This window comes from Haplochromis burtoni, unplaced genomic scaffold (assembly GCF_018398535.1).
Source record: "Haplochromis burtoni strain Fernald_Lab_line unplaced genomic scaffold, NCSU_Asbu1 Contig_153, whole genome shotgun sequence".
Lineage (NCBI taxonomy): Eukaryota > Metazoa > Chordata > Actinopteri > Cichliformes > Cichlidae > Haplochromis > Haplochromis burtoni.
The window spans coordinates 1,307,819-1,318,996 of NW_024582514.1; the positions used below are offsets into that span (position 1 = coordinate 1,307,819).

General features: G+C 42.7%; 1 protein-coding gene across 1 annotated transcript in view; it reads right to left on the bottom strand.

The window, feature by feature from the left end:
- LOC102307880 (mitogen-activated protein kinase kinase kinase kinase 5) overlaps positions 1–6,556 on the bottom strand; it is a 41,057-nt gene extending 34,501 nt beyond the window's left edge. The window contains exon 1 of the mRNA XM_005932636.3: positions 6,226–6,556. Within this exon, the coding sequence (XP_005932698.1) occupies positions 6,226–6,333 (108 nt within the window). The 5' untranslated portion in view covers positions 6,334–6,556. The remainder of the gene's footprint in view (positions 1–6,225) is intronic.
- Between the last annotated feature and the right edge of the window lie 4,622 nt (positions 6,557–11,178).

The window sequence follows — 11,178 nt, forward strand, 5'->3', positions numbered from 1 at the left end:
CTTCATAGACACTCACATTACTAAAAACAAAAAACATCCGTTACATTACCAGAAACTCTTCCACTGTGCAGATCTCCAGATGATGACTGCTGCTGATTTTCATGCTCTTCCAGCTAACTGCCAGGTTTTATTTAAACCACGTGATGATCCCATCTTTCCATCAGGCCATCAGCATGTTGGTTTATCATCATCATCTTTATTTATGAGAGGATGTTTAAGACTAAATACTTATAAAGCTAACTGCATCAACATCAGCTTCAGCTTCATTTGGGTTTCTTGGTCCTAAGCGTTAGCAGCGATGACAATGAGTTTGCAATTTAAGTAACTTTTGGATTAGCTTAAGTAGACTGGCTTTAACAGCTGGAGCTGAAATTTAGTTCGTCTTAAATCAGATCCTTTAAAGAGTTTTGAGGACATGAAGTATGCTTTCATGTCTGCTTATAACAGGACCTGGCTAAAGCAGCTACTGTAAGCTCAGGTATGGACCAGTCTGTGTCTCCAACAAACTGGTGATGGTGGCACAAGAGTGTCCCCCCCCCCCACATGCTCCCATCTTAGAAAGCCAAATTTACAGCATTAAAGAGCATATTTATGTATTTATAACATCCATCTGGATACTGGAGTTTGGGGAATGGTCTGTGCCTGCTAACTGGAGTCCTTTAACTGTGTTTTAAGTGCCTTTTAGAACATTTTAATTATGAAATTAGATCATTACTAACAAAACTCCAAGAAATTTCTTCTGTAGTTTTTAGCATGGAACATGTTAATTAGTGCTGATTATACGGGACGTGTCTCCACCTATGCAGCCATACAGTGATGCTAACCAAAATATGCTACCTTTAGCTAAAGACTTTGCGCTCCAGGTATTTGAGTCAACATGAAAACCTCAGCAGCCAAAATGCTCCCACTGAGGCTTCAACATGTGGACTCTAAAAACCATCAGCTGCGTCTATCCTTCGTATACAGTTCCTGTTCTTAATTGAAAAGCCGGGACATCCCAACGACAGCACGATGCCCACAACAAGCTGCGACTCTGAGCTTCAAAGCAGCCGCATCGTAAACCTGTAACTGCAGACACGCAAACATGTGAAAATAGCATCTTCAGGCTGAAGCAACATATCACACATGTAATATATGTGCACACGCTCAGCATTACATGTGGAGATTCGGCAGGAATATAAAAGAGTTCTGCTGTGCTTTTGAGGTTTTACGTGTAATTGTAACGCGTGCGTGCGGTGATTTTGCTTTCAGCGATTTCATTGAATTAACCCCTCAACACTCCCTCTGTTCAGCTTCTTAAGTGATCATCTTACAGCACAAAGTCTCACAATCTAACGTCTGTGAATGACTTAACATGCAAATATAACAACAGCGGCAGCAACACTAGCTTCTTAGTAAATATCTTCTCTTTCTTGTTGCCTGTAAGGAAGTTATTTATACACACGTGGGCATGCAGCCAATTTAGAAGCTAGGCACTTCCTCATCTCAAAACGAAAATGAGTTCTTCATTCAATGAAATCTGCTCATAACATAAAACACTCGGATAAACTTTGCTACAGAAAATGTTCTGACGGGAATATGGCTGTGCAGTGTTGTCCAACAGGTTTGACAAACACAGAAAGAAGGTTTAAGAAATGTCTCAGCAGGAAAAAATGTGGACCGGGAGCATGCCACCGGATCAGCATCATTCACGCTATCTATCAAACATAAAATGGAGTTTCCGACTGGCTGCCAACAAAGCTTGCTACCCAAACAACAAAGCCAGATAACTCTGGAACTTCCAAAAAAAAGGAGTCCAGAACCAGCGGACAATGTCACGCTGGCTACAGCCATCTTTTATATACAGTCTGTGATCTACACCAGTTTATATAGGCCACAGGATGATGTGACAACCATCATCGAAATGAAAAATGATCATTTATGAATTTACCGTATGAGTACTCTGGGCCCAGCTGACTTATCTTAGACGACGCTGGGTGATGCTAACACGGTGTTTGAGAGGAACTTGGCGCTGCATCTGAACCACAGGCAGCAGAGGCTGCACACAGGACTGCGTGAACATCTCTACGCATCCGATGAAGACGAGGTATGTGCCAGTACAGAGGTGACCCTGTGCAGGTGTCACAGGTGCTCGTGTTGCAAATGAGCTGTCAAAAGTGCCTCCGCCTGATAAGAACACACAAAGCCGACTGCTGGCATGTGAGACAATGAAGAAGCTATTTGAGGAAGAACTGAATGCAGATTATGTGCTTTTCAAATCAGGCTCAGTCTTTGAACGCCTGGGGTACAAAGCGTTTGAAAAATCAGATACTTACCCCATAAGGAGATTTTATGGGGTAAAAAGTGTTTAATGCCCACAGAAAGTCGTGCAGCTTACGTGCCGAAATCAATATAAGACACATGAACTAATAGGAAATGATCTACAACACAACTTGGCCTTATCAGCTGCGGTCGACACGGCCTTTCTTCTCTATCTCTACATCAGATGCACCTACTCTTACTCCTGGGCATGAGGAACTGTCTGATATGAAAGCAGGTATATGTTTCTTCCTGTGAATGTCCCTCCCTGTACAACATGAGGCTAAGACGCTGTACAGTTCCCATAATGGTCATCTCTCTCTCTCTCACACACACATGGACAAACAGGCATAACTTAAAGTCCTACTTTTTCACCACTGCTGATGGTGCAAAAACAGTCGCTGCTTGCAGTATGACCTCCATTAGGCTGTGCAACAACGCGTAGCTGAAACCATGTGATCGAGCATGCGTGTGTGGGTGTGATCATATCTGTGCATGGGTGTTTTTGTGTGAGCGTGTGTCCACATGTGAAGGAAGGGCAATTATGCAAATATCTCCCTCCCTGTAAAACAGAACAAGGTCACAGAACTGACCTGTTTAGAGGAAGTGTGCTCACTCTACAGATAAACTGCTTTGCATAGGTTACAGTTTTACAGCGCATGGCATGAACTGCTGAACAGCTCGACTCTGAAATGCTCCGTATCCACCAAAACTGGCACATGAAAAAAAACAGTCCACACATGGGCTGAAGCAGGTGGCCGAGAGCGACTCTGAGAAACTCTGAAGCCTCAACTTACCTTCTGTAAAGCGTATCCGTGCAGGATGTTGCTAATGTGCCATATTTTAATATAGATTTTGTTAAAAAACAAAAAAAACATGCATCACAGCTTAAATACTTCAAAGAGCTCATACTCATGGAGGCACAGATAAATACAAGCCAGTGTAGGTGGAGCAAGAGATCATTATCTAAAGAAATAAGACTAAAAACTCACAATAACATTTGAACTCCAAGGACCCACAAAGTCATTAAAGTCTTTTTTTATATCGCTTACAAAAGCAACACGATGCACAGTGACCAAAATGATCTGCATCCTCTTCACTCTAATCACCGACGAGCTCGCAATGGTCCATCACCGTGACAACCTCAGATGATTTTATAACTCAGCATTTGCAGAGCTAAATATCTCCAATGAGATAGACGGATGAGATAGCTAAATGCTTATTTTTCTCTTTTCGTGCACCTCAGCAAACCACAGCACACGATAATCAAAGACAGTGAAAAAAGTTTCTTGGTTGGAGTTGGGGGATGGATTAAAAAGTCCAAAAGCTGAAAACCCCAGAGTCCCGATCTCGACAGATTTAAATGTCACAGTAAGCTGTCTGCACTGGCACTAAGTGTTGGTGGTAAACGTTCTGCAAATCAGAGCTGTGTAAACAATCTGTGGGTTCAGACAAACATAACTTGTTGCTAACAGATTAACTCAAATCAGCCTTTAAGAAGCTCTGTCTGGCTTCAAATTCTCATAAATGAGTCGCTTGTTGTTCCGAGCGCTGAATGGAGCTTTGCTGTTCTGTGACTTACACTGAGCTGTACAAAAGAAGGCGCATAGTCCACTCAGATCACTCTATCACTCATGTGAGCCGTCACTGGAGAGACTTAGGTAACTTTTCCATCTCAGGTGTGACCTGAGGAAAGTCCCAGACAATCCTTGGTAACACATGCACCTACACAGGAGCCCGCGTGTTCATTCAAAGCACGGAATTACACCAAAGGAAGTCAAAATTCACTCAAAATGTATCCATTTTTTTAAAACCCGCACTTAATCACATCCATATATGTGTAGACGGACGCCTGTGAAGTCGACACAGTTGCAAGAAATGTATGAAAGGCTTGCTCTGTGAACGCGGCTCCATCCGCTGTGACATTTGACAATGTTTATAACACACCTATGATAGCATACAAAAGAGCAATTAGATGAGTATGTACGTTTTTGCATGATTCCCTGATTACAGACTCCTTCTTCACCTTCCTACACTCGTATTCTGAGTGTATTTTTTGCCACAGAGAGATAAAACACATGTATCAAAGTTAAAAGATGATATTTACTGATAGCACAATTATTTTTACTGTGATTCAAACTTTCTGCAGCTTTGGTGTCGTTATCGGGGAAAAAATGTTGCCACAATAATCCTGCGGTGAAAGCTGATATAATGCCAACTCTAAATACCGCCCAACTCGTTAACATACAGCGACAAACGAGTCAGACATAATTAGCGATCAGAAGCAGACGTACTACACTGGCAACGCGTTTGGCTCTCATTTCCTGCCACTTTTAATCAGGTTGATTTTTTAAGCCTAATCTAAACAAATGAAACTGAATATTTTGTGATACTTGCTGGGTCGTCGGGCTTGTAATCCGCTGGTTTAAACCCTGGCTGCTGAGATCAAATTAACAACTACTTGTGGACCATTTGTGCTCTAGAATCAGAGTCCTGGGCCTCAACCACAACAACTCTGAATGCTGCAGCTGGTTTCTCAAATACAAGTCTAGCTGCTGTTTTTATTTCTGGAGTGCAGCTGTGGCAGGAACCACTCCTCTTTCTGTAACCTTACACTGCAAATAAAAACAGCTCAAATGATCTGTGGATTCCTTCGAAAAACAGGAAGGATTGCTTTTGGAACGCCAGGTGACATCACATGCAAAACTACATGAAATTGCAAGTGACGGGGTAACAACACAAGTTCCACTGAGAGAAAGAGGATGAGATGTTCAACCTGAACATTTCTTTAAACTGAACCTTTACAGCAACATTCAAGGCCAAAGCCTGTTAACCAACTTCTCCCCACTGTGTGAAAATATAGGTTTAACCCTGCGAAACCTTCACTGCTGCTCAGAAATGGGAATGAACTCTGCCGCAGGCGAAGAAGAATCAACATAAAACCAAATATTTCAGATGATGTATTATTGAAGCTTGGCTTTGTGGTTGGAGAAACCGTGATATTGTTTACCTTAAATATCAAGCCACAAACTGAAAATGTGTGGTGTGTGTGTGTGCAGGAATATACAATGTTATATTAAGTTCAGACCTCACCTTCCTGCTCCTGCTTCAGGTTAAAGTCTGACTTAAATGACTTAAAATGAGACTTTTTAAGGACAGACTTTTAAACAGAGGGAGAAACTTCAACTACAACTCAGAGGTGTGATTGTGTAGACGCCCCGTCAGAGTCGAGGATGATGTTAGTGTGCACCTGAAGCACCTGAAGCACCTGAAGCACCTGAAGCACCTTTTAGTAGCTCTGAAAGCTTGAGCCCCCTTTGTTGGCGTTTGATGACATCATTGCTCGAAAAGAGGATCTTTAACTCTGGAATTCGTGGTACCTGCACTACAATCCAGAGTTCACACTAACTTCTCTATTAGATGGAGTAAAACTGCCAAAAAAATAGTTATCAACAAGAATACTTTCACTTCTTGTAAAACCACTTCCTCCAGCACAAAAGAAGATGCACTTAAGTTGTGATTGCAGTAAACCATTGAAACTAAATTCCATCACACCTATGTTCTTCTAAACTCACAGAGAAGACGTTCACAGCGAGCAAAGCACCGCGTGCTCAGCCTGAGATTCCCCCCCCCCCCTTTTTTTTTTTTTTTTTGCTGCTGTACATTAAAGTGCAGGGACGGGAAGCGGAGAAGTGAGCGACTTGTAAAACAGGCAGAAGTAAGACATGCTTGACTTGAGATGCGAGAAGCCAGTGGAGCAAAAACCATCTTTAGACTCAGCTTTACATTTTCCACTTCTTTCTTCAGACAGTTTACAGACACTCATGATCTCTTGAAAGGTGAAAGGTTTCTTAAAATACAAGTAAGAATTGAATAAACCTGATTTAAGCGGACATGTACATGTAGCGGCAGTACAAAGCAGCTGACCTTGTAAACCTCCCCGTAGGTTCCTCCTCCGACTCTCAGCAGGATCTCAAAATCGTCCTGAGGGTTCTTGGTGGAGATATCCAGAGCTGCCCTCTGATGGAAATCCATTTTGCTGTTCGATGTCACTAAAAATCCTCCTCAGACATGTCACACAGTCTGTCTCACACACTCACGCACACACAGCAGCATCTACATAGAAACCTGAGAAGCGAAGAAGACGCGAGCTGCTGAGGAAAGGCGCTCGGACTCTCTCTTTGTCTGACTTGTCACTCAGCTGCTGCCACACACACTCACACACCTTCCTGTTTCTCTTTCTTAGCCTGCTGTCGGTCCTCCCTGCCTCTGTCACTCCCTCCTTCCTCTCATCTCTCTCAGACTATTTTTTTTCTCAGCTCATTTGCATAATCCAATTTATTTCCTGTTACTTGTATCGTGCATGTGTGAGAGAGAGAGACTTTCAGAGACAGCTTTACAAAGATCTGTGTGAGTGTGTGCGTTTGTGTGTGTGTGTGTGTGTGCGCGCACATGAGAACCTGCTTCTGCATGTGTGTGGCTTGTAGCTGATTAATTGCAGTTGAGTTGGTTGGGGTTTTCAGAGCGAGTTTCAGTCTCAGGTTCACGCCTACTGAAGTGTGTGTGTGTGTGTGTGTGTGTGTGTGTGTGTGTGTGTGTGTGTGTGTTGCTCTGCAAGAAAAGTCACTCTTGCTAGGAGCTCCCTGTCAGCTTCCTGTTCATATCCTGTTCAAATAAAGGGGTACAACATCCTGTTAACAACTAAAAAAATCATTTTAATTCTTAATTTTTTACAATCACCAGAATCCACGGGATTCAAATTCGTCTTTTTTTTAACCATTAGAGCATTTTTAGTGAGAGGTGTAAGAGATATAATTGGAATGAATGATGTGGTTTCATCATGGTTGCTGGTGCTTATCTGCAGCACCTTAACGCACCGCAGCAATGGCACAAAATGAACCTGAGAGAGAAGGAGGGCATTAAACAACTACTTTACTGTTTGTTTAAATGTCTGACTAGTGAAAAAAATAACTAATTAATCCAGGATTCAAAAATTAAGAAACAGTAAGAACTGGGCACAGTCTAATGGAAACCAGTAATCGCATGCTTCCATGGGCAGGTCTTATTTTAAATGTGGCTGACACTGAGTGTGGCTAACTTTAGCGGTGCTAGCAGCATGTTAGCATTGACAGTCATGAGCAGCACAGTGTAGCTTTGCATGGATGAGCGGTTAAATGTTTAAATGTTTAACCACCATGGTCTTCTTTGTAGGTCAAAGTCCTCCAGAGCTGAGGCTTTACTTTACCTGTTTACATCTTCCTGCCACGGAGTGACAGAGAGCGCTAACCTCTCCGAAACAGCAGACCTGGTGAAGACTAGTGAGAGCAGCGCCGGTTAATCATCCAGTCGACTTAGCCACACATGCCTCGTTAAACAACTGCACCTTTTTTTTAAACAGCTGCCAATTAAAAAGTCAAGAATTGGAGGAAACGGGGACGAGTCGTCTATTTGGTACCATGAAGGTCTTAACCCATTTACCTCCACCACATCCACCCATCCACTTATCCAGTTCAGGGTCACAAGTGGGGGGAACCTGAAGTCAACCCCTGTTGACTTGCTGTTGGAGGGCTGAGACATAGAGACAAATACCTAGTAACACTCACATTAACATATAAGGTCACCAGTTAACCTAACCTCATGCTTGTTTGTGGGAGGAAGCTGGAGTGCTCGGAGATACCTGAAGCAAACGCCATAGAAAGGCCACAAACTGGATTCAAACCCAGGACCGGCAGGCTGTATGTAAGAGATGGATGTAGCATCACGGTGTCACCCACTGGTTTGTGAAGTGCTGCTTTTCAAGCTTCGAGCTGAGTGTTTTTAACGCAGCCATTGGGTGAAAAAGTGGTTAGCCTTACATTTTGCTCATAAAACTTCAGCCAAATTATTGAGCTTTATTTAATGTTTCAACCTATTTTGTCAAGAAGAAGATAACTGAAGTTGCCAAACGTAAGTCTACCCCACGAAATTTACTATCTGGGGGTCTTTGGGGCCTCATTCATCCCTGGACTGCCTCATGAGCATCTGGAAGTCCACAGAGCCAGAGCTTCACGTTCTCTGCTATCGTTTTCGTTTCCTGGAACTTGTTAGCTCCGTCTTCCTAATGATATCACTTTTTTTTTTTTATTGTGCCCTTACCCTCATACTTCCCAGTTACCCTCAGTTTAGTTCTCAGTCAGCTCAATTTCTAGCCCAACTTGACCTCTGAGTTTTTGGATACTTCAGGGATTATCTGTGTGCACGCGTGCACGCGTGTGTAATCTTACCAGATTTTTTAGCCTGATTGTACCCGCTCCTTGTCCCCTGTGTGCCTTCCCTTTAGTTTTTATGTGCATGAACACATAAAGCTGTGGGGGGGTTTTTGGATTTCACCACAGCTTCTTGCATTTGTGTCCTCCTCTCTGTACTGACTCGTTACACGGTAAACACACAAAAATATCTTGCAGTCGTGAAAACAGGAAACATGCTAATTAGATTTTATCCATTGCTTCCTATTTCACACTATTTTTTTCTGCATTTGCTGCAAACGGTTGTTGTTGCAAGATATTTACAGTTTCATCACCTTCTTTTAACTCAAGAGACCTGCGCACAGATGCGACACCCCTCATGCAGGACCCTGCTTGGAGAAGCACTGATCTAAAGCGAGCCGTCATCATCAGAAGCTACTATTTAGATTTAAAAGAAAACAAAGCAGCTCAGCACGTGTTAGTCGTTAAAAGGTTAATCAAAACAGCAAATCTGAAAGACAGACAACATCTGTCTTGCCATCGTATAACGATACCATCTTCATCTTTTGACATTTATTCCCCCTCCTTCCTCAGCTCAGCAGACGACCCAGCGGCCTGCCCACACTCTCGTTTCAGCACCCACATGTGACAGACTCAGCAGAGGCCAGTTAACCTCAACTAACTGCCTCAACCTCAACTGAGCCTTAGGAGCAGGACTGACGGGGTTACTGATAAAGCTGAGGTTACTGATCAAAATAAGAATATTAGACTCCTTTAAGAGCTCAGGTGCTCAAGTGATCAAAAATGTCACATTCTCAGTTTTACTTCAAATGTCTGAACGGTTTAATAATAAGGTCCAAAATCCAAACTTGTGCAATAAACCCCAGAACTTGTGACTTCTGGTTGTTGTTGTTTTGAGTCAGTATGTGTGTATTTATGGCTCCTCTCTCCTCTTTGTCATTGCTGCATCATCTGGTTTGCTCCTGTTAGGGCGCCTTCATCAAACCCCGCATGTTCTTCACGTCCTCTGACCGTTCTTCAAATTATTTTTAGATATTCTTAGATTTGTTGAATGTGCTGCCTCATGCTTATTAATTAGAAAATCTATTTAATAAGCTATGTTTCAAAATGTTATGTCATTTCAACAAAGTTCCAGGTGTACTAGCATAAACACAGACTATCACTGGGCTTCATCACAAAGACGCATCAACATATCCTGACATTTACCTGCTGATTACGCTCAGCTCCACACTTTGATTTTCTCTGATTAGTTCAGCAGATATCTTCAAATCCAAGGAAAAACTTTCCCAGGTGGCTATGAGAAGCCAAACCTGGAACACATTAACTTATTATTACACTTTAGATAAATCTCATTGGCCATTTGACAATTCAAGACCCAGTCTGACTCTGGCACGTCATTTTTAAGATATAAACTACTGAGCGTACATACTGATTTTGATTTGAAATAAAAGTTTCCAATGTGGATTATGTGGATCAGCTGGAGGTCCAGATGCATCTCTCAGGTCTTTGTTGGACTTTTTTTCCTATTTCTTAAGAACTTTGAGATACTGTTCATCTGCTCTAGATAGTTTTTTAGACCTAGCACTTCTTCTTTGCCTTCCACTTTTCCACTTTCCTCATTTTTGTGGACCGACCCCACACTGTGCAAATATTTTGGGCTCTTAGCTCATTGGGAATCCCCTTATTATGCAAATTTACTATTTTATGTGTGTAAAACTAACATTTTGAAAGACCTTCGGGAAGCCTTGTAGAACCAGTTTAAAGTGTGGCGTTGAGAAAAAGGAAATGAGGGGTGGCTCATGACTTTTGCACAGTATTGCACGTGATCGTGACGTTTGGTGAATCTTAATGTCAAATCCCACACGTCTGAGCGAGCAGTTGTGAACCTGAAGAGTCTGAAATCACTGTGAAGCGTCTTTACACCATGCACGCGTGTTTCTTAGGTACTTGTGTAGCAGCAGAGGCAGAACGTTTGTTTCAGAGGGTGAGCAGCTGCTACGCTTTACGTGCGACTGTACAACGTTTTCATCGCTTGTCCCATGTAGAGATCAGCTCGTGTTTAGAGAAGTCAACAGGCGCGAGTCTGACATGAAACATGTTGCTCAGAACCAGACGTGTTAATGCGTCGCTGTCGAAAGTCAAAGAGCAGCTGAAATAACAGCCATGTTTCTGCAGCTACTGAGACGGCGAACGGCATAAATAAGTTAAGGAAACGCCCACGTAAGGTCATCCCAGCGAACATTCGTCCTTCATGCGATCAGTGCTGAAACCATCTGAAACTTTCAGAATTAGTGATGAGCCAGCGATTCCTCAGACTAACACACGGTTTGTTGAGATCTCAAGTCAAGTCAAGCAGCTTTACTGCCATTTCAACCATGCGCAGTGGTCCAGCACACAGTGAAACAAAACAACCTTCCTTCAAGATCATGGTGCTACATGTGACAGACGATCAACACAGGGCTACATAAAGTGCAAGTGTGCAAGAATTGCAACAAGAAAAACCAAAGACAGTGCAACAGCCGACAGAACAGAACGATACAGTGCAACAGAAATGTGCAAAAGACTGTGCAAAAACTAGCTCGGTGTGTGTGTGTGTGTGTGTGTGTGTGTGTGTGTGTGTGTGTGTGTGTGTGTG